The 23,680-nt window shown below is 41.7% G+C and overlaps 1 protein-coding gene across 1 annotated transcript in view; it reads left to right on the forward strand.

The window, feature by feature from the left end:
* LOC146854284 (protein mono-ADP-ribosyltransferase PARP12-like) overlaps positions 1–23,680 on the forward strand; it is a 245,160-nt gene that overhangs the window by 134,223 nt on the left and 87,257 nt on the right. The window contains exons 6-7 of the mRNA XM_085652065.1: positions 10,482–11,321; positions 20,276–20,377. Of these exons, the coding sequence (XP_085508191.1) occupies positions 10,482–11,321; positions 20,276–20,377 (942 nt within the window). The remainder of the gene's footprint in view (positions 1–10,481; positions 11,322–20,275; positions 20,378–23,680) is intronic.

Here is a 23,680-nt window from a genome sequence, read left to right on the forward strand (position 1 = left end):
GGGCCCCCAACACCACTTCATTGTGAGCTTGAAAATATTGATGAGAAATAGATGATACCAACTATATTTGTTATTAGGAAGATTTAAACAGTCAAATAGGTACAGGAGAGATCACCTAGAAGAGACTTGTACTCTTGCACCTATATTGTCTTACCTCATGTATTATTGTTAGAGGAATAAGAAATGCAGTTTGTAGTCACATGCCTTGAAAAAGTCCCTCTGGGGACGAAACACGTGTCGGTTGATGATCATGTACTTGGTGGGAAGCGTGTAAACACAATAAAGACAATCAAAATATATCACATGACCTTGGACTTATGGACGGACTTTACTGGTTATTTCTCCTCAAATTGTTAGAGTGCTCCGGTATATTGTTTTATGATTTAGTGGTTTGTGATTCTTTGAAGTAACACCATCAGCCCTTACAGGTAGCACGGCTGTATACTGTGGTAGCACCAGTCTTTGAGCAATTATTCTTTCTGTAGACTTTCTACCCTGACTACTTGAGTACTGTGCGACAGCTTTCATTGTTATTGTCACAGCTACCTATCTGTATTAAACAGAAATCCAATGATGCAACTTACTGTGCAAATGGATGATGCTAAATCCATTGGTCACTTCCTGTGTAGATAGATCATGGAAATTCCAGTGATGTCACTTAGTGTGCAGATATATGAATGCAAATCCAGTAATGTCACTTCCCGTGCAGATGAATAATGGATGATGTTGGGTTCCTCATCTATACATGTCCTTTACATCCATTGCAGACACAATGCTTTTTCTGAAACAGGAAAGGTTTGGCAACCACTGTTAGGGAAGGGGGCCGGGGCAAGAAAAGCTCCTATGTAACATAAGCGTATAATAAAAATTCAATGTAGACATGACATTTTATTTTTTGCAGTTTTATATAGCACAAACTTGAGCCAAAGTTATTTGATCTCTATACAGGAGTATCCGTTACATTACTCAAGGACACATGCATTTGTTTGTAGGCACAGGGAGAATTTACCCAGAAACACAGAATGTTGAGCTGACGGTGAGACTAGAACATGGTTCTCCAGATCCAAAGTCAGCACCTCTGGCCGTTACACCCGATCATCCTCCTAAATCCATAAGTTCATTGACAAAAGCAAGTGATAATTGAAGGTACTATGCTGGCTCTTTGCTAGCAGATGAGTACAATTCCAGCAATGATTATATTTCATTTAGAGCAGCAAGCATCCACCATCTGTGCATATACATTATGCTGATATTCAGCATTTTGGTGTGCCACAAATTCCTTAGTAAAATGCTCCTTGTGCAAAGCAAAGTTATAATCATCCTTCCATGCCTGTACTTCAACATTTACTTTTTCAGTTTGGTCATCAGAGTATAGTAGAGGAGCTAGAATCCTGTCAAATATTAACCTGATTATTGTCACTGTCATTGTAAAAGCTGGGCATGCTTGTTCTCCCATTACTCTAGGTGACATCTTCTTTGGCCTCTGTAGAGGAAGCTGTTCCAGTACTTCACTTTACTCCTGTACCATACGCTATTACCATCTTTACTGCACCCACCTACCACTATTCTTCTTCTTCTCATTAGATTGTATGGTGAGGAGACTGGAGAGGTACTAGGGTCCACTGCCATCCTTCGGGTACTGTTCCTCTCTTGCAGTGGGTGGCATGCGCCCAGGAATGATAGTTCTTGCAGCAGACTGTTGTACTCTTTTTATTTATTTTTTTATTTTACAATTTTATATAGTCCAAACTTGACCCGAAGGTATCGGGTATCAGAGCGCTTTACATAGCACCAGTTGCGTTACATGAGGACACATTCATTTTTGTTAGGCACAGGGAGATCAAGTGATTTTCCCAGAATCACAGGATGTTCAGCGTCATTGCCGAGACTCGAACCCAGTTCCCCAGATTCGAGGTTGACCGCCCTATCCATAAGGCCAACTCCTCTCCCAAGTTGTCAACAGTACCTAGTATGGACCTTTCCACATTGGTTGTTGGGCTGCTTTCCACTGATGCACCTTAATGTAGGACCCAGTCTCCTGGTTGTAGCTCCTGGCAAGTTCTGGGGGTGGAGAGGGATGTGCAGCAGCCATCTGGGAGTGAACAGCCTAGAATGTTTTAATCAGGTTTTACAATAGTTAAATATTACATCCACAGTTGGCTGTACTGTGGGATACCTTGTTTTCCTGGTTCATGTATCATCGTCCCAATAAGATTTCATGGGGGACTTAGTTTGTTTCCTGTTGGGAGTGGTTTGCATACTCATTAGAGCCAGTGGGGGGGAATCAAGATATTTCAACCTAGTTTGTGTACAAACCTCAGCCATTTTGCTTGTCAGCACTCCATTTGGGTCTTTGGGACTAAAACTGGCTAAACTCCAACAGCTAAAGGAGTGATGGGAGGAGGATGTGACGGGTTTTCAGGATGGAGAGTGGGAGGAGGCCCTTGGCGCCCCAAGAGAAGTTGCCACAAAATCAGGGTTCCGGATGGTTCAGCTATGCGTACTACATCAATCGTACTTTTCTACATCGATCCCATTGAAAATGCAAAGAGCCACTTCCAGTCCATGTCTTCAGGGCTGTGGGCAGGAAGACTCCTTCTTACACATTTTATGGACTTGTCCTGTGCTATACTAGTTTTCTAGACAAAGCTCGTGGACTGCAGGGGGTGGGCAAGGTGATGGTACTGACTCATCAATAAGGTATGTACTGAATGTGTGGGGAAAGGTGGAAGCCCCTAAATATCAGGAAGTGTGACCACTTTGGGTCTGACTGTAGCATAAAGGAATATTGCCAAGACGTGGGGGGCTAGAATATTGCTGGATCTGGATGCTTGGAAACATGGTATGGACTAGTGCACGCTCGTAGAAAAAGTAATGTACAGAGTAATTGGCTGCTCCAGGGATTAGGAGAATATCTAGCATAATTGGAACTCATATTGTGAACAGACCCTAGTGGGATATGAGCCGATGCACCGTACCAATGGGCATGGTATTCCCTCTACAGCAGAGGCTCCAGACTGAAAGACGAATGGGTGGAGAAGAAAGGAAGTTCTTAGGGAGTTAACATCCTTCCACTGATACAAAGTTCTGTGTACAAGACAGTAAAATGTTGTGAAGATACTGCACAATGTTGAATAAAAAGCACTGGCTAAATTCATGAACCACCCCAAAGGGATATTGAGGGATCAGTGTAAGTGCAATTGTTTCTGCAATTATGGAACACCTGTTATCGAAGCTATAAATTCAGCCACTTATGCAGAGTAAATGTGAGGTTGTATAGAAGCTTTAAACTCTGTGAGAGGTGCATATAGCATAAGAGTCTACCAGAAATCCTATGTTGTTTCGCATGTAGGATCGAACAACAAACAATATTATTTCTGCACTAGGCAAAGATACATCTATAAGATCAAGCCTTGGGTTAGTACATTGCTCAATAATCAATAAGCAGTCATGATCAGTGTCATCAAGATCCATCCTTCAAACAGGGAGGAATGAAAATAAGTGTTTGAAGCGGGAGAATGTACCAAAGTTATGTTGGGTGCCGACAACAATATTAACTCATATTTAGTCAGAATGGCATTTGTGAGATGTTATTTTTTGCGTTTCAATAACAATGCGGCCACAGCATGAGGACCAATACTGGGATGGGCGTACCCATGACAATATTGTGAGATTTTTCAACAGACATAACATCAACTATTCAGCCCACAGGCGTTGGTGAAAGGCTACCACTACAGTATCTAAGGAAATTAAAAAAATATGCCACTGGCCAATGTAGCCCCGTGTGTTTCTGTGTCAAGACTGTCAGGGCACAGCCTTCCTTTTTATGACAAAAAAGAAAGAAATCCTTAGTGTAGTCGGTCATACCGAGGGTTGGTGTCGCACACTAGGTATGATTTAACTTGATGAAAGCCTCTTCGCAGTTAGTATTCCAAGGCACAAGATCTGTTAAATCCTTTTGTGTCAATGTCTGAAAAGGTTTCACAATGAGGGTGAAATAATGATTCCACTCTCTGCAGTATTCCCTTACCCCCAAAAAGGCTTGCATCTCAAACTGGGTCCTGGGTTGCAGAATCTGTAGTTATGCGATCAATCGTAATGTGAGGGGATCCCTGTAAATTATTATGACCCAAATAGGACACCCTTTCATTGCAGCATTGGACCTTGGTCGTAGATACCTTATAGCCATGGGATGATAATGGTATAAAGGCATACTACGCCAATAGTATCAGTACAGCATGCTTTGTAAGAAGGAAAAGTGAGCAGTGAGTCATCCACATACTGCCCAGGGCTGACCTGGCCAGTAGGGTGAGCGATGAAAGATTTATTTTTAGTGCCTTTGAAAAATAGAGGCAAGTCCATTTTTTACCTGCATCTTACTGGTGTTACTTCCAGCAATATTCCAGCCTCATTTTGATGAGTTTTCCATACAGCAAGTGGCACCTGATCCAAGATGTTTTGTGAAATATTTTTGCCTTTTTGGAAAGGGTTAAGAGCGAAGATGCTTTCGAAGATGGCAATGCAGATTAAGCATCAAACATTGGCCAGCATTCCAGTGCTTCTAAAAACACCCCCTGTGGGGGACAAAAGATAATGCGCTTGTTTTTATACCGTATATCTCTCCCCAACAAATTAATGGTAGTTTAAGCTCAAAGGAAAAGTGTGAGTGCCAGAAATTGAGCTTTTTGAGAAGGGTACAATAGCTGAGATGTGTTGTGTCATGCTCTAATTTGTTATTCTGGCTGTTTCAATTTGTTATTTGTTTACCCGAGAGTCATAGATCAGGGACATCTGACAGTCTTATCGTCAAAGCAGTCACTCCAGTATCTATCAAGAAGGATATCAGATTGCATCCTACCATTTCTTTTACGTAGGGTCTTCCCTGACCCATTAGAAACATCGACCCCCGGAAGCAGTATTCGACTCTCAAATACCCCTAAAAAGTACAAGCCCTGGGCTGATAAATATCTATTTAGGGAGAGGTGCAGGGAATATCCGTTGTTGTTGTCCTGTGCGCAACACATTTTGATCAAAGATATTCGTTCTCGGCTTGCCAGACTAAGTCCTAGATTCATTCTTCTAATGACCCGATCTTCCACACTTGACGCAAATGGTATTTTGGTGCCAAAAGAAATAGTCCCACTGCCTTCCCCTCTTTCTTCTGCCTGAGGCTTCTTTGGCTTCCTCTCCATCTTCATTCTTGGTTAGGAAGAAGAAACCTGTTGAAGAGTGGCCAATTTCATCTCCGTCTACAGAGGGGTCAGGAAGGTTAACTGGATACAGATGTAATTTGGTTATGGCATTTAATATTGTTGACTTTTTCTATGTCTCTTAACCTCATTTTCTATTTCCTTATTTATGTCCTTCAGCCCTCTCTTGGCAGACTCTTGTTGCCTATTCTGTCCCTGGTCATACCATTTATGGAACACCTCCCATTTAACATTAAAATATGTTTACTAATGTATTATAAAGTTTTTAAAAAGTTTAAAAATGTTCTATCATCTGCCGGAGGGAGATCCCCACCCCGACTGTGGAGTCTCCATATGGTAAAGTATAGGGAAAGGTAAAACATGTTATTTAACTCAGCCCAGCCCAGCCCAGCCCAGCTAGTACTTCACCTGCCTTCCTTGGGTCAGATGCTGTTTACGCCTGAATTTGAAATCTTTTTTTTTTTTTTTGTTAGCATTTCAAGTTTATACAACCAGATACAAACATAACATACAGGTCACAGTACAACAGCATCCATCGTCCAAGAAATCTTAATACAAAAAGTCAGATAAGGTTCGTAAGACTATCTTGCCCTTCTGTCAGAGCACTTTTAGGATTCAGTAGTTTCCCAGTTCCCTCAGTTTTGGAAGGAATGATCAGCAACTGGCTTGACGTTCTTTACATGGGACCCCCTGTGGCCTGGAGGCCTTGTACTCTGACATATTCAGCCCCTGTTTCCATCTCCCACCCTCTGATCCTCCAAAAGCATGACCAACCGGGGACTCAAATACAGAAAGTAGGAGGAAGGTTGTACCTATTTCTAAACCAGTGGAGGAATCTTCAAACAGTAGAACGGGGCGATTCTTCGTCATTCAAAACAGTTTCAAATCAAGACTGTTTTCAATCACCTCCAATACCTCATTGCCCTCCAAAAATGCAAGTGCTGTAGCAAAGTGTTCAGTCTTTATTAATTTGCAGTTATAATACAACAGTACTAAGAAGAGAGGTGGAAAATGGAATCTATTCCATTCAGGTAATGACAACACAGATCTTTCAAACTGGCAACATTGTAGTCCATTCTGCCTCTGTTCCAGTTTGAGGATTTCTTTGTATTTTTGATTTAAAAGATTTGTACTTGAGCTTATGGTTCACCGTGGGAGAAGCGCTCTATCAATTTCTGGTAATGTATTTTGTTTTGACTTTAGCTCCTCATCATTTCAAAAAAGGTTTTGCCTTATTTGATCGCTTTTTTTGCATTCCAAAGGTGTCAGACTTTTTCCATACTTGAAAGATTTGTTGATTTCTGTTTCTTCTTTTTCCAAAGCTCAGGAAGATGCCATCATAGGATGTGAGACAGAATTTGGGATTTTTAAGCAAGTCAAAGAAGTCACACCTTCTACTTCACATGACTTGAAGTTCAACAGGACCCACTTCGGTCCTAGATCTCTTTGCCCCAAAAGAAGATGTTCTCTGTTTTGTTTTGCAAGGTCCTGTCCCAAGGCATGGGGAGAGGATGCATTGTCTCTGTTTCGTCCACAGGGGCATGTGTAGGCATTCCCTCCAATTCCTCTTCTATGGCACGTTTTGCAGAAGGTTCTTTTAGACAGAGAGGAGGCTTTGGTTTCCATTTCTGTTGGACCAAGTAGTAATTCCTCCTTGGGTGTAACCAGCATTTCCCTTCATTCTATACTTTCCTCATGTGTACATCCAGAATCTGCCTCATCTTCAATTAGGGGTTTAGTGGATTGGCCTAGAGCTCTTAGCTCTTAGGATGTTCCTGAGAGGTCGTACTACTTTAGGCTGTCTACTTTACAGTTTTATGTAACACTTTGCAATTCTTATCCTTTGTGATGTTGATGTTTATCCAAAGGTCTATATCCAAGAGATTGACATCCAGTAAAAATTCAAAATTTTCTGAAGGGTGAACTTCATCTCAATTTTGCGGCATTCACTATTGGAATACCCTGGGCAGCTATTTTGTATTTTCTTTCTCTGTGATCTGGTCTTTCCATTTTAACACTTGTGGCGTCTGGTCTGTTCTGCAGTTTTTTTCTACAGCATGCCTGTAATTAATTCTGCTATTTACTCTTAGGACACTCCCTTGGTTTTATGGAGCTTGATTGCAACTCCTCTTGAGCCTTTACATTGCATCTCTTTAGCTCTCCTATCGGAAAAGTTCTTTCCCTGGTTGACATTGCTTCTGCCCATAAAGAGGGAGAGTTGGGATAGCTTTTTGTCATGAATCATGCCATTGTGTTTTTTCGTTACAAGGTGAGATTAAGGCCTGGTTATTATTTTCAGTTGAAAGTGTCTTCTAAATTAGTTGCAGGAATTTGTGTCACCTGTTTTATGTCTGAATTCTGTATCCAAAGAGGATTCCTTGTCACACTATCTAATGTTCACAGTCCCTTATCTTTATATCCGAAACATACCTCAGTTTTCTGTTATTTTGCAGTACTGACCTGTTTGTCAAATTTGGTGCTTCATAGAAGGAGGTAAACCTTCTATTTCTACCTTTATCTACTGGTTGAAATTAGTTATTTCTTCTGCATATGTGTCTCCTGAAATACCACTTCTTGGATATAGTGAGTGCCAATCTACCAGAAATTTGACAGCCTCATGGGCAGAAATGAGGGGTAAAAATCTGTATGAAATGTGTAGCACGTCAAATTTGGTAATCAATATATAATAACTGTGGGAGACCAATTTAGGATTGCATTTGTTTTATGTTGAATAAAGTTCACTGTGTTTCAGAGTCCTGTAGTCTGGATATTCTCTTTGAATCGCAATGACTTATTGGTTGATATATCCTCATTGGTAAGAAATGGAACGAGGAAGCCAGATGAGGTGGTAATGTTTAGATTACTTACCGGTGAGCCTCATTGCTTTAATCTATATTTTCTCATCCCAGTCCTCAGTTTCTGCCCTCCCTCAGTGTTGCTCCCCTGTCAGCTTGGGATTTCAGGAAATGACCAGGTCAGGCAGGAAGTTACTCCCTGAAGGTAGGTACAAAAGAAAGGGGGACATTAAACTCTTATCTGTGGCTTCATCTCAAGGGTGAGGACTGCGACAAGGAACCCTAAACTCAGTCTAATGAAGAATCCCACTAAATAATCTAAACATGCCCTTCCTGAGCAAAACATTTGCATGTTATGTGCAAATAGACATGATGAGACTTATGATCATATAGGTGGAGAGGAGAGGAGATACACACTTGATGCTTTAAAATCTGTTTACGATCTTCAAACGATCCAATATACTATTCCTATTGTTCGCATTTATATTTCACTCAAAGTTTGCAGTTCTAAGGAGATCACCAAGTAGGTACACGTGTGGTGTGCACAGACCTAGGGAAGCAGAAGAATCTTGAGAGCCTCCATGGTCGGTTTGCTGAGAAGGTCTGTTGAGTGCTCTCCTAGATTGCCAGAGCAAAGTGTGACCCAGTGCCATGGTGCCACCTGCACAGAATATTATAAGTTAAAGTTAATAAGTGTGTCCTTAAGACAATCACAACTAAGAGAAAAAGCCTGCCAAAGTAAAAACATCCTTTGGCAATCTTTGCAGTTCTAGAATGAAGATGAAGTTAGTGTTGATGATCACAGCAAGGCACCAAATAGCTCTCAACATCAGGAAGGAGAAAAGAGGTGAGCAGATTCAAACAGAAGATTGAAAAAGAGCCAAGGAAATGATTCACAAAAGATGATACAGTCTGATAGATGGAAAAATCAAAGACAAAGAAGAATAGCAGTGTGCATTGAGCGTGATGCAAAATCAAGAAATGAGATGCATTGAGGTGCGTCTTGTCTTTCCAAGTACTGCCTTATATATGCTTGAAAAAGGAACTACCATAACAGAAAAAAGCTCATCTTAGATTGGGATACTCTGATTAACTTTTAATGGATTGTCCACTGTCTTGGAATGTGGGTCAAGAAAGATCCATTCAGCATTCCATGCAGCATTCTGAAACCCCTCTGGCACTGTTCACACTATCCACAGCCTGCGAGACAACCACCCAGGTCACAGTGAGCATGGAAGCACCAGATCACCTCAGGCAGTGAGGGAGCTTGTTATGATGAAAGTAATCCAGGAGTCTTTGCAGATACGGAGTTCTTTATTAAAGTTCCAGGTAATAAGGCCAACACAGCTCCGCACAACTGCACGGAAAGAAAGAGCAGCCCAACTGATCACTGATGACGCTTCGAAGTTCCAAGTGTCATCAGTGTTACATCACTGAAAGGGCACGCTCCACAGAACAGAAGCAAAACAAAAGAATATAGCTAAGTAAAGAACACAACAGAGCTCTGTGTCTGCCATAGCCTTGGTGGCCAGCAGCACGCTGGTGTGAAGCATGTCAGGATCCATGAGTTCTTAAGTGAGTTCTGGAACTGTCCTTTGTATGATTGTAACATAAGATTATGCAGGGGTTACTCTAAGGTTTCTGTCACCTCAAAGAGTGCGGAACCTGAAACCCCAGCCATTGATCCCAACCATTTTTTAGAAATTTGGAGTGAAAGTGTTCAAAGCCGGGCAAAGGACCGAAAAGACCTTCTCCCAACAGCCCCCTTTACCATGAATCAACAATATTCCACTAATAACTGCCAGTAATGCTATTTCAGCCCAGTTAGACCTTTAAAGCCAAACGTGCACAAATCGAAGCATCGCAAATATCAAAACATTCTTTCTCCACTCATTCAACTTCACATAAACCACAGGACAGTGACCGATTTGGTGTGACGACAGTAGTGACGTTTGTCTTACGGAAAAATATTTCTAAAAATTGTAATGCATGGCTGACACATTGAGGTTGTTAATCAAATAGTATGGCAGTAGAGGGCTTGCATCGATATAGAATTTAATGGATACAAATTTGGTTCATGTAGAGCTGCCAAATGCCTGTTGGCCATCAAGGGGTAGAGGTCAAAATTGTGTCATCACTCTGAACCAGAGCCCCAGAATAGATAACTGCTGTGTCTTGTGATGAGTTCTCATGACAGAGTGGACATTTCTAACTCAGTATCTAGGTAGGATGCTTGGTCAGCTACTAGTGGCTTAGGGAACCTTCTACTCTCACAATTTAGTCTCAGCAATGTCTTGCACATCTCTGTGTCAAAAATCTAAGAATTCTGAGTAAGTTCAAGTTCCCCTTGCTGTTTCTCAATGCATAGGCAGGTGAGTGTAAACAGAAAGCCAGGAGTGTAAACTGCTCAGGTAAAATCAATTAACAAAGAAAATGTGTTTATTTAAATTTGAATTTTTATTTATTTATTTTCCAGATCATTCATCCTCTATGACAGACCTTAACATGTCTTCACAAAGGTCATGTAATCCAAGGTTGCCACCGTGGGAGCATCCATTTCATCAGCTACATCCATTGAATGCTCGGTCTGCCCTATTTTCAAAAACAGGACCCACCAACAGGTTTTCTCAGGCACAAAATGCAACTGTACACGTGCCAGTAGGCCATAGTTCTCTTACTATGCCACCTGGATCGGCGCACATAAATCCCACCAGGACTGCACCACCAATAATCTCACACATACCAGTTGGCCCACCTGCAATGTCAAAAGCTGCATTGATCCAGAAACCAGCAACCACACCCCTTAAAATGGTTCCACCAACAGGCAATCCAGTGGTACAGGTGCCACCGGTGGCTCTGCAAGCACACAACTTCCCTACCCAAACAGTAACACCAACCAAATTATCTGTGCCAGTGGGCCTATCTCCTGCATGCACTGCTACATTTACCCAAGAACAAATGACTACACCTATTATTGGGTCTCTATATAGAAACACACCAGAAGTACAACTGCCTGCTGCTCGTGTTGTTGACTTTTATCCTCCTGTGGAATCACAAAGGCATCCCGCAATGAAAACACAGTCAACCAATTCACAAGTGTCAGTTGCTCCTTTGGCTACGACTGCTACAGTCACTCAACAGACTGCAATAACACCCTTTATTGAGACTCTTCAGATAAAGAAGCCAGCAGTGCAAATGCTACTCTGTCCAGCAGCTCTACCACCAAGCAAGGCAACAAATACAGCAGTGTCAAGGAACATGTTGGAAGTTTCAGTGCCAGTTTCTCTCTGCACTCAGCCAACAGCTCCATCAAATGGTAATTGCAAATATTCTATAATGTATTTTCTCTCCAGCTAAAATATCTATGGTGTGTGTCAAGGTTTGGTTTGTGTGCTTAATGCCTCTGTTAGGCGTTCAAAATCCAGTTTGTCAGCTGTCTTACCAGTGTCATGTTTTAAAAAAAAAAATCATCTAAAATATATATATATATATATATATATATATATATATATATATATATTTATATATATATATATCAACAACCAAAGATGCCTGGTATGGAGGAAGTCCACAACAGGTACGTTTCTGCCACAAAATCTTTATTGGAGGGAACAGCTAGGATTCACGTTCAAAAGCACAAGAGTAATGTCCAGGCCGCCTGACGCGTTTCGTGTCTATCCACTTCTTCAGAGGCGATCTGCTAATAAGATGCGAGGCATGGCATTTTCAGGCACTTAAACACTGACTTTGTACTTCGCCTCCGTGGGCGTGTGGTACTTGCAGTGCCATATTCCTTCTACAGTGAGCTGTCGTTGCCCCACATTCACAATGTTAATAAAACCACAGTGGGTGGTGCCGCAGAGCTCGCTTCCTCACTGACACACAGTATCTCCAAACAAAAGGCACCCGTCCCTTCAACAGCAGCGTTGATTGGTGTCGCTGCAGAGGTACTGTGAGTCACCGGGGCTCCCTCCGCGGCTCAGGCGGGGCCACTTAACATCAACAACCAAAGATGCCTGGTATGGAGGAAGTCCACAACAGGTACGTTTTTGCCACAAAATCTTTATTTGGAGGGAACAGCTAGGATTCAAGTTGTGTGGGGCAACGACAGCTCACTGTAGGAGGAATATGGCACTGCAAGTACCATCATGCCACGGTGTGTGGCCACGCCCACGGAGGCGAAGTACGAAGTCAGTATTTAAGTGCCTGAAAATGCCGTGCCTCGCATTTTATTAACCCATCGCCTCTGAAGAAGTGGATAGACACGAAACACGTCAGGCGGCTTCGACATTACTCTTGTGCTTGTGAACTTGAATCCTAGCTGTTCCCTCCAAATAAAGATTTTGTGGCAGAAACGTACCTGTTGTGGACTTCCTCCATACCAGGCATCTTTGGTTGTTGGTGTTAAGCGGCCCCGCCTGAGCCGCGGAGGGAGCCCCGGTGCCTCACAGCACCCCTGCAGCGATGCCAATCGACGACGCTGTTGAAGGGACGGGTGCCTTTTGTTTGGAGATACTGTGTGTCAGCGAGGAAGTGAGCTCTGCAGCACCACCCACTGTGGTTTTATTATTAACACTGTGAATGTGGGGCAACGACAGCTCACTGTAGAAGGAATATGGCACTGCAAGTACCCTCATGCCACGGTGTGTGGCCACGCCCACAGAGGCGAAGTACGAAGTCCGTATTTAAGTGCCTGAAAATGCCATGCCTCGCATTTTATTAACCCATCGCCTCTGAAGAAGTGGATAGACACAAAACGCGTCAGGCGGCTTGGACATTACTCTTGTGCTTGTGAACTTGAATTCTAGCTGTTCCCTCCAAAAAACGATTTTGTGGCACAAACGTACCTGTTGTGGACTTCCTCCACACCAGGCATCTTTGGTTGTTGATATATATATATATATATATACACATATATTATCTACTGGCGGTCGCCAGTAGATAATATATATATACACATATATTATCTACTGGCGGTCGCCAGTAGATAGTTATAGTTAGGACCATGTTTCCATAGGAAATCTGAAAATTCTATTTTGAATAACTTTGGCGCCGGTTGACGAATCCTCGCGAAATTTTCAAAACTAATGGGGCGCTCCGCTCAGCTCCTACTCTGAAAGTCTCGGGGTGATTCGTCAAGCGGGGGCTGAGAAAAAAGGGGGGTCCCAAAACGCGTTTTCCCCATGCATTTTCCCATAGGACCTTTAGTCGAAGGTACAGCCCGAACGGCTGAACAGAATTACTTGAAATTTGGCAAAGAGGTAGTCCTCAGGTCAGGGATGTGCCTTTTGCATATATGGAGTCAATCTGTTCAGTAGTTCCTGAGAAAATTGCAGTTAAAAGTACATAAATATCTATAGGCGCGCACCGTGCGCGCACCCTAACGTGCGCGAGCGCAATTCTGATTGGTGGTTACATGTCAGTCAACATTCGAATCGGTCGAAATCAGGAAGTGTCGGCCGCCATTTTGTGTGTTTGGTGTGTGACAGTGAAAAAGAAAGGTGGAGAACGTGAAAAGGGGGCAGGGTAGAGAGTTCCTGACCCCCTAGCCTTTGTCAGGGGGTCTCTGAAGGACCCCGAAGGGTGAAAAAAACATTTTATTTTTTTTCAAAAATTCGCGGGGTGCGCGCACGGTGTGCGCACGGTGCGCGCACGGTGAAAAACCTTTAAAAAAAAAAACATTTTAAACGAGCCATTCCATATTACAGGATACAGTCAATCTATAACTATATACATAGGTAGTTTATTGAAAAATAAATATATAAAAAATATAATAATACATACATAACTTAGCATTTAAAAAACCTTACAAATTCACTTAAAAAAACCATAGGTTTCACACATGTTATAGTTAGGAATTAGCATTTAAAAAACCTTGCAAATTCACTTAAAAAAACCATAGGTTTCACACATGTTATAGTTAGCTGGACATTTCACTCGTAAAAAACCAATGAAATTCCCCCGTTATAGTTAGTTCAGATAACTATAACTCGCGCGACCGCCACTCTATCACAAGGATGATGTCATCAGTGATGTCATGAGTGATGCCACTGACCATGTCATGAGTGATGTAATATGTGACGTCATGAGCAGTGGATTGCGGGAGCGCGAGTTAAAGTTATCTGAACTAACTATAACTGGGGAATTTCATTGGTTTTTTACGAGTGAAATGTCCAGCTAACTATAACATGTGTGAAACCTATGGTTTTTTAAGTGAATATATATATATATATATATATATATATATATATATATATATATATATATATTTATAAATCAGCCTACCCCAGTCATTGGATGTTTTCACTTTGTACACATACACCTAAAATAAAGTTCCCCAAGAACAGACACTTGCACTTCACAATGACTAGTTAATTCCATAACTCTAAAGAAACATTGTAAATTACAATGTTAATTCCTCACTGTAAACCAGTTTTGGTATATTTACTTATACTATAGAAAATGAACACAAGTCATTAGTGTAGCAAAAATATATATATATATGAAGGTTTCTAAGTTGAAGCCACACCCTTTCATATTTGTGATTGGCATCTCAGCCACTTCTATTTGACTTAAGGGAGATCTCTTTTACTTCTTGTGGTACTGCAGCTTTTCTAAAGCCTTTTAGTGCACTCACTACTTTAATAATAGTATAGCGCCACCCTAAAAAAACAGTCTAAATAAGTTATTTAAGCCAAATGAATTTACTACTGAGTAAAAGTTCCTTTATATAGTAGGTTGTATTCACTTACTTTGATAAAGGAGTGTATCAAAATCTGTAACTTTTACTCATTATTTTGACCAGCTTTAGAAAACAGCCAAGGAAAACAAGCACAATTGGTAAAACAGTACATTTTGTATGCAAATGTATATATTAAAGCCACACCCCCTCAGTTTGGTGTTTGTCATTTGCAGCTGCAGATGACTTGAGCAGGCCCTCTAGCAACAACAAGTGGGACTACTGTTTTATGAAAGAATATTGTATATAAAATGACCCTTCACCAAGTATCTTTATCGTTTGGCTTGCAGTTTACTTCTTCCTACCACCGCCCATAGCATAAGCAGTAGATATTTTGCTGAGGCATTAATATAGTGTCACTCACAAACACAGTTTCCCAACAATATGGTTGAAGGCACTTGACTTAACCAGTGACTGCTAGTACCTCTATATACTAGATTGTCTTCACAAGTGTTCCATAATAATCAATACAATTATTGAAAGTTGTTTTATTGAGTCATCAGCATATCCCAGCCATGGCATATTTACTCATCCCATTGAAATCAAGCTATTAGAGTAGCAAAAGTGGATGTTTACATTGTTATGTTGAAACCAGACACCATCAACTTATATGAAGGACATTTGAAGCACTTGCATCTTACTCGAGAGAGATATTTACTAACAATGTGAGTTATTGCAGTTATTGCAGCTGTGTGACATACTTGTTAAGCAGTTGTTACTGACTAGAGAAGGGCATCTAATAGAGTTTTTGAAGGACTTCAGTCTTGTTAAAGACTTCTCTGACTCGAGTAGGACATCTACAGGCACATGCATCATGCTAGGATTTTGCGAGTCCTTAATTGTGAATTTTAAGGATTCGCAATTAAGGACTTGCAAAATCCTATGCATGTAGGAATCGCTATAATAATAGCGATTCCTACACATTCCTTATTTGCGACTCGCAAATAGCGAGTCGCAAATAAGGAATAGCTTCCTATTCATTCCTATGGGCATATAGGCCTATAGGCCCATAGGAATGAAATGGGAAATTGCAAGCGCAATTTGCGAGTACCAATTGATACTCGCAAATTGCTCATGCAATTTTAAGGGTGCAAGGGTGTCAAAAGGACACCCTGTTGCACCCCTGAAATTGAGCTGTGCACAAATGTTGTGCACACGCATGTCCCAAGGACATGTGTGTGTGTAACCTACAAATTTGAAAAATGCACTTTAGTGCATTTTTCAAAGTTTTTGCAAATTACCATAAAGTTCAACTTCATGGTAATTTGCGCCCCCTAGTTGCGAAATCGCTACTTCAAAGTGGTTCTTGCATTGCATTTAAGGAATCGCAAAACGCGATTCCTTAAATGCAATCGCAATTTGCCAGCTAGTAATTACTTTTTTTGTGAAAAGTATATTTATAGACTTTTACATGAATGACAACAGTTGCACTTGACAAAGTTTGCCAGAATGATGAAACATATCAGTGAACATCATAAACAATACGCATTAACTGAAAAACATGTGAATGAGTACATTTGAAATAGTGGTGTGCTTGCAAATTTGATATTTGAATCTATATAAAGGATGGAAGTGTACTGCTTTGGTGGTACAAGCTATGGGCTAATCCGTGACTGGGGCATGGGTAAGGTGAAAAAAAGCAAGGGTAGGGGAGCTGCGGGTCGTGTCCGTATACAAAAGAAATGTGTATACGATGGTGCTGTGCTGTGGAGGTATTGTGGGGTGGAAGCAACGAGTGAGGTGAAGTGCAGAGTTCCACTTTGCTGTCACGATAGGCCACAGGGGCAGCACAGGAGGAGGTCATCGTTTCCCACACTTTGCAGGAACTGCGAGAGGAGGGTGGCCTATTGGGAGGAAATAGACCATTTGCGCAGGTTGCGGACTTCCTCATAGCGGAGCGTGTCCTCCTTGGCTGCCGCCCACTTGCATACCGCCCGTGCCAGGCCGTCACCAGTGGGACTGTTGGGGAGTGCCACTGTAGGGTGAGCGCGGTTCCACAAGGAGGAGCACCAGGGTGCAAAGCAGATTCATGCCGTATGCAGCTTGCGGCATTTGAAGATGCCTAAAGAGCATGCCTCCCAGGCGTATATATCAGGTAATTCTGTGACCTCCCTTAGGGTGTCATATACCGACTTCCAGTAATGATGTATGGAGGGACAGGACCAGAGCATGTGAGTGAGCTCTGCATCTGGGGCCTGGCACCGTGGGCAGCCTGCCTGTGCCTCAGAAAAATATCGGTATAATTGAGCTGGGGTGAGGTATGCTCTGTGTAGTATAAAAATGTTTTATATTCTTAAAGCAGGAGTTACGGGATACCTGTTGGGGGAATTCCAATGCCTGTGTCCATTCCTTATCGTGAAGTACTTGTCCGTAAACGTCTTCCCACTTCTGCCGAAGCGTGTCAAGAGGGCTCATTGTCAGGTCGTGAACTGTCTTGCTAGGTGATGAGGTGACGGTGGTCACCCACAGTGAGTATGGATTGCAATACTGGATGTGTTGCGAGTTCCGCCAATGTGGTGTTCCGCAGGGTGCAACATATGTTGGTAAGCTGCCTATGTAGCAGAAATTGCCCCAGTGGAAGGCCATGGTCCATAGTCAGTTGGTCGAAGGAGAGAAGACATCTAGTAATTACTTGAGGTAGTGTAGCGACATGGAAGGCCACACTGATTGACTTTGCCAATGCATGTGTTTTCATATGCTTGCATGTCTGGTGTCACAGTAAAGACGTTTAATGGAGACATTTTCTCTACATTCCTTTTAGGTTTGCACTGTACAAATACAACTTACAAACATGTTAACCCTCTTTGCAAAGTACTGTATAGCAAGCATTTTGAGAGCGAGGAAACAGCACAAAAAGAAAAAGAAAAGAAAACAGGCCACCACTTAAACGTGACCCTCCCTATTTTTGCAATAAAAAACTTTTCACTTTAAAAGCTTATACTGATTTGGTTATTTTGCTTGTAAAGTTAAAAAAAAAAAATGTATATGACTTTCGGTTGTGCCAGGCATTGTATCATTATTGAAGAAATCAACCAACACACGAAGCCCTCAAATTGCGGGTAGTTGTAATGTCACATAAACTCTTCATAAAAGCAACTTTAAAAAGGAAACTGGAAATAAACCATCACTGATCGGGCTCCTGAAGTGCAAGCAAAACAAATGAGCGTTTTTTAAACATAATATACAAACACAAAATTAAAAAAAGCACACTCTGAAAGAGCTTTGTCGCGGAATAGAAAGGAACTATTATAAGCAGATGTCAATAGCATGCAGAAGCTTTGTGGAGGCACTTAACGTGAAAGGAACTGGTGGGTAAACTGGGCTGATTCATTGCCACATGCTGTATGCTGTGATTGGTGGAAGCAAAACGTAAATAATTCAAGTTCAACAGACCAGTGTATGAATCCTGCAGGCCAAAGGCCCCTCGATGTGTGTGTATTACTTGTGATTTTTTTGGAAAAGAATAGTCTGGTGAGAAATCCAAAGCTCTGTCAAAGGCCAGTCCTAAAGACATAAACATTTAGAGAGTTGATACTACAAAGTATACACTACATTGAGTTACAACTGTATAGATGCCATTATATTACAACTGTATAGATTAGAAAATGCCATGCTGTGAGCACCACTGCATCAAATAAGGAAAGTACAAAGGGAAGTGTACTAATCCTAAGCCATAAAACATCACCTTACTTTATTCTTAAATTGGACCCTAACTCTAGATCTAAAAATAAACCTTATCTTCGTCCTAAAACTAGCCCTTATCCTAATTCTAAGCTTAAGCTTAAATCCTAAAATATAACTGTGCCCTTGCCTTAAATCTAGCACAAAGCCTAACATTAACCAGTGCCCTAATTTTCACGATAAACCTCTGAAAAAAACTAACCTCTATTTTAAAGCCTAAGCCTAAAACCAACTCTTCCCCCTACTTCAAACCTAAACCTAATTCTTAACCCACACCATAACCTTAAATTGTACTTTCTGTAAAAAGTACCCTACGAAATGTGTTTCTCTATACTTATGCTGACCCTGGCCATATCCTACCCTAACCTTTACCTTTATACACGCCTCATTCGATGCCGTGATTTTTTTTGTCAGTAGTGGCAATTTTGATGGGGTGCTTCTGATGCAAGTGTAAACTGATGTAGTGGGTCCTTATTAGTGGGAGTGCACCAAACGCTAAAACATAAAGGGGCATATCAGCAAGCTGGCGCTGACAAATTATCACCGCTTTAGCGTCCGTTTTCGGACGAAAGCCAGCGATAATTTTATTGCTTAATCATCAAGGTCACGCTAACGCATGATTCCTTGCTTTAGCTCCCTTTCCCATAACGCCCACCTTTGCATCTCTAATGAGATTCAAAGTGAGCGTTCCGTCCCAAAATAACTGGAGAAATGTCGCTAACCGACATTTCTCCAATTATCAAGGGAATCGCTAACAGGCATAGCGATAAGAAAAGTAGCGTTAACCACAGTTAACGCACTTTCCGTACGCCTGCTTTCACCATGACTTAGCCATTATATCCAATGTAAGGTGGATATAATGGCTAAGTATGCCCTGCCTGATCAGCAAGCTAACGCAAAAATGTGTGAGATTATCGCTGTATTTTCAGCGATAATCTCACTTTGGCTGTTAGTGCGAGGAATTTTATTGCTTTTGAGATAAGCGTTGCTGATAGCACGCTATCTCAGCGATAAAATTCCACGATAGCCGGCGATAATTATCCTAGCGCTAAGTGCGCTTAGCGATAATTGTCGCCGGCCCTTGCTGATATGCCACAAAGTGAATAAAGGCCACAGAGTCCATCCATTCTACCCATTTCTAGACCTACTCCTAACACACAAACTTGACATTGTCGCCTTCTGCTGCTTATGTACCCTTCTCTCTCTGTGTGGCTCTTCACCCCCATTCAATTCATTTACTGGTTTGGACTTTACCATATCTGCTAGAAGGCTGTTCTTGCCACATACAGTTCCTCAGCTAGGTCCGGTGGTGGGTTTCCACTTAAAAGTACAGGATACCTTAAATTTTATGTGTTCGAAATGATAGCTCATTCTAAATGTGTGAAGGCAAACAGCTGCATCTTTATGTACCTCGCACTCCCCTTATGTCTTCCTCTCTGAATGCAGAGGCATGGGAGTACAGTGTCATCCTACAGTGAGGTACATAGGATGCAGAATACCATGTACCATGGGAGCGGGTAGAGGGTAAATAGTTAAGATGCGAGAAATGTTTTCATGTAGGGTAAGAAGTTGGGTATGTTTCATAATGGTGTGGCAGAAGTTTTTTGAATTAAAGTATTTGAAATGTTTTGGATAGGAGAACAGGACACAAAGCATTCTGTATTTTAATTAAAATATACCAAGCTTTTGTGCAATTCTCCTAGTCTTGTATTTCGGTATGGTTACGGAATTCCTTCATGATTTCCAATACAGTGAGTACATATGGGTGGGGATATAGTATCATATATATATGTGGTTTACACATTTTCCATGATCAGATTGTCTTAGCTTTGTGCTCTTCTTTGCCGCAGATTCACAGCAGCAGCTTCCTGTGACGCCCTCGGCTTCACACAACCCTGGTCATCCCAAGGAGATCTGCCTCTTTCACATCTGGAAGTTCTGCAAGAACCTCAGTGAGTCTTAAATTAAAATATTATTTCAGCAGGTGAAGGAAGCTGATGGGCTGTTTTTGTTCCACAGTAACCAAGGCTTAAACCAGTAATCAATGGTTTCAGGAAGGCTTCTGGGAGAATACATTATTATTATAAAATTTCTAGAGTTCATGGTTACCTAAAAAGGTGTCCTCATGCAGAGTTTATGGCCCAATTCCCTCATTTACTACTCAGATACAGATTGAACAACCAAGTTTTGTGCAACTTCTTAAATTGACTACGGTCAGGAGTCCGCCAAAGAGAAATAGGCATGCTATTCCAGAGGTGGGAAGCCTGTACCGAAAAGGCTCTGCCACCCACCAGAGAGAGTCTAAATTTCGACTGCAACAAAAGGTTAACATCAGAGAGATACAGATAGCGGCTAAGTCAATAACAATTAAGCCAGAGCCCACCTGATAGAAGGCCCTTTGGACAATACATCGAGACTGGAAAAAAATCCTTTTACGAACAGGAAGCCAATTCAGTTTTTTTAGAGCAGCCGAAGAGGGTCAGGGAAGTGAAGAAAGCCAGGCACATAGCCGCAGTTTGAATACATGAGAGGCGCTTGATCAGATAGGTGAGAGAATCTAGGAATAGAGAATTCCCATACTCTAACCGACTTAAGATGGTAGCTTTAACAATCAACGGTTAGTGTTCAGCAGGAAGGAGCGGCAATATCTTACAGAACATTTGGAGGAGTGAGAAACAGGTGGAAGCCAACCTATTCACAGGGGGCGGGACAGAGTCAAATGGATTATTACTCTCAAGATAAATTGAGAGACTTGCATTCACATGTTTCTCCCAAATTTGAGCTGGCAACAAAAGCAGCGTGATAGTACATGGCAGCTCCTGTAAGTTCACACCTGAGATTTGACCAAAGCCCCCCAGTGAAAGTGATTTAATTTCAGTGAAGGCCAAGGCCTGATGACCAGTGCCCTGGATACCGGTCAAAACAGAACCAGTCGCAGATTGCAAAAAACTGTTTAGAATGGTACTGGTCTTGTTCTTAAAATAGAGAGCAAAGTTGTTGCAAAGCGCTTGGGGATGTGCCGTGGAGGGGGACACATAGGTCGGGTTTGCGAATGATCGAGTGACGGTGAAGATCTTTAGTGTAGAAATTAGCTATAGCAGTTGTAATGCACTTTCTGTAAGACCGCAGAGCACTGTTGGGCCTTGGCCTGTGGAGCATAAGTATGTCATAGCTGTTTCAGTGTTTGCAATCAAAGTTGGCTCTTTGTAACACCTCACTACACCGAGGTGCAGTTGGTTGATTGCGTTTGTGAACTAGGTGCACAGGCAGCAATATATCCAAGCTGCTGCCGTCCACAGACTAATGGTCTCCACCATGACATCTGTGGTCATGTCATCAGTTAACCTGGGGCAGGTCTTCTAACTGATTATTTAGAGCATCACCATCTAACCTAGCCCAAGGCAGTCTCATTGCTTCTGGTGGTTTAGCAACACCAACTGGCGGCTTTGAATCAAAGAGGCTAATATCAAAATGGATCAGAAAATTATCCGACCATACCTGCGACAGAATGGACCCTATAACCCTGTACTTTAGAACATATAATGTGGATACCCCAATTGGAGGCAATATGATTATTTAGAGACCAAGTTTTATTGATTTAAATGCTCCTGTCAGTCCTCGAGCAGCAGCACTTATTAACATTATCTTGTAAGTGCAGAGGAATACTGCAATCCGAAAGCTTTCTCTGTACTTGCCCTACAGTTTAAAAGCCAAAAAATGTACACATTTTAAAGGCATACAGCTTGAGCCAGAAGTAGCCAATTAAGACATTATTTTTTCATCGTAGTTGTCCTAGGTGTCTTACTCACCTTATTACTTTTCCGGACCATGCAACAAATACGGTAATTTGGTTTCCTCACATGTCAGCTTTAGCTCCAGCAGTGACTTGAACGTGTTGACCTATCTTCTCTGATCAAAACTGGTACACTGTGTCCATCAGGCTAAGGTTCAAACAGCTGACCCCCTATACAGTTAGGGAACCCAACCCATGTATTTCACCTCCAGAATAACCACTGAAATATGGTAAGAACAGAGATCTTCGGTCAGCCAAGCTGTATCTATTTTCTGCCTTCATCAAAGATGCACTGACTCCTAAAAGTGTATGTTTGATTGACTTATACCCAGTCGGCATAAGTCAAATTACTTATCGCTCCCTACCAGTGGTACCCAGGGAAGTAATTTAAAGTGTCCCTCAGCAACTGCAGCCCTTATTGCGCCACCCTGAGTGTGACAAAGTAAAACATATCTCCAAGTCTACCGCTGCAGACTGGTAGAAGACTTTTAAACTGATAATTAGACATTGACATTTAAACTAATGAAATAATCCAGACCTCCCTTTTTAATATATATAAGTCACCCCTTCAGCGGGCCCATCGAATCCTGAGGCAAGGTTTCACGAGATAGCGTGACCTTGCTGATAAGGCGATAAAATTATCTATGCTTTTCGTCCGAAAACGGGTGCAAAAGAGGCGATCATTTTTTATCGCCTGCACACTGTTTTCCTGTAGAGTTGCACCTGTTTTAAGGTACAATCTGGATTTTCATTACACTTGTATCTTATAGTGATCACTGAACACACGTTTTGTATCGTGCCGTTCATTGAATAAGGGTGGAGCTTTAGGTTGGGTGTGTTTCAGGAGCATCCTGACCACTTAATGTTCTAAGTTATGAAGAGTCTACTAAAAGATTTAATTGAGTTAAGGTAAATTTTTCTACATTCATGCTCTAAGTCTGACAGCTAAAGAAACCGATGCACCTTGATGATGAAGAGATTTGCTGAGGTTCATACAACTTGGCCATGCAGGAAGTCCAGGGCTAGAACTCTGGTTTTGATGTTGGGCACTGTGAGCATTTAATCGGGCTTACTTTTGGACTCGTTGATTCCCCTTTCTCTTCATCCTGTGTGGCTAGCCATGGCATTGCTGGAGTTACAGCAGTAGTACAGACAAGTCAGTTTTCTTTTACTTGGTCTAGGAGAGACTGAATGGTCACACCAACAAGCGCCTTCAACCATTTGTAAGGAAATCATGAAGCACATTTTCAAAACTCAAAGGTTTTTTGTAAATATTATGTAATTTTTTTCATCAAACAAAAAAAAAACAGTGCGATTATTACAAAAGTTTAAAGCAGCAGTTGGTATGGCCTCGTCATAAATGGTACCCTTTCTATGTTTTTCTGCAGAGTGTCCCTGATTTTTGCAAAAAAAAATATCATGTGGTTTGTGCTCTCTCTTTAATCGTCTTCAGCTGTTTTCT

This window comes from Triturus cristatus, chromosome 4_1 (genome assembly GCF_964204655.1).
Source record: "Triturus cristatus chromosome 4_1, aTriCri1.1, whole genome shotgun sequence".
Classification (NCBI taxonomy): Eukaryota; Metazoa; Chordata; class Amphibia; order Caudata; family Salamandridae; genus Triturus; species Triturus cristatus.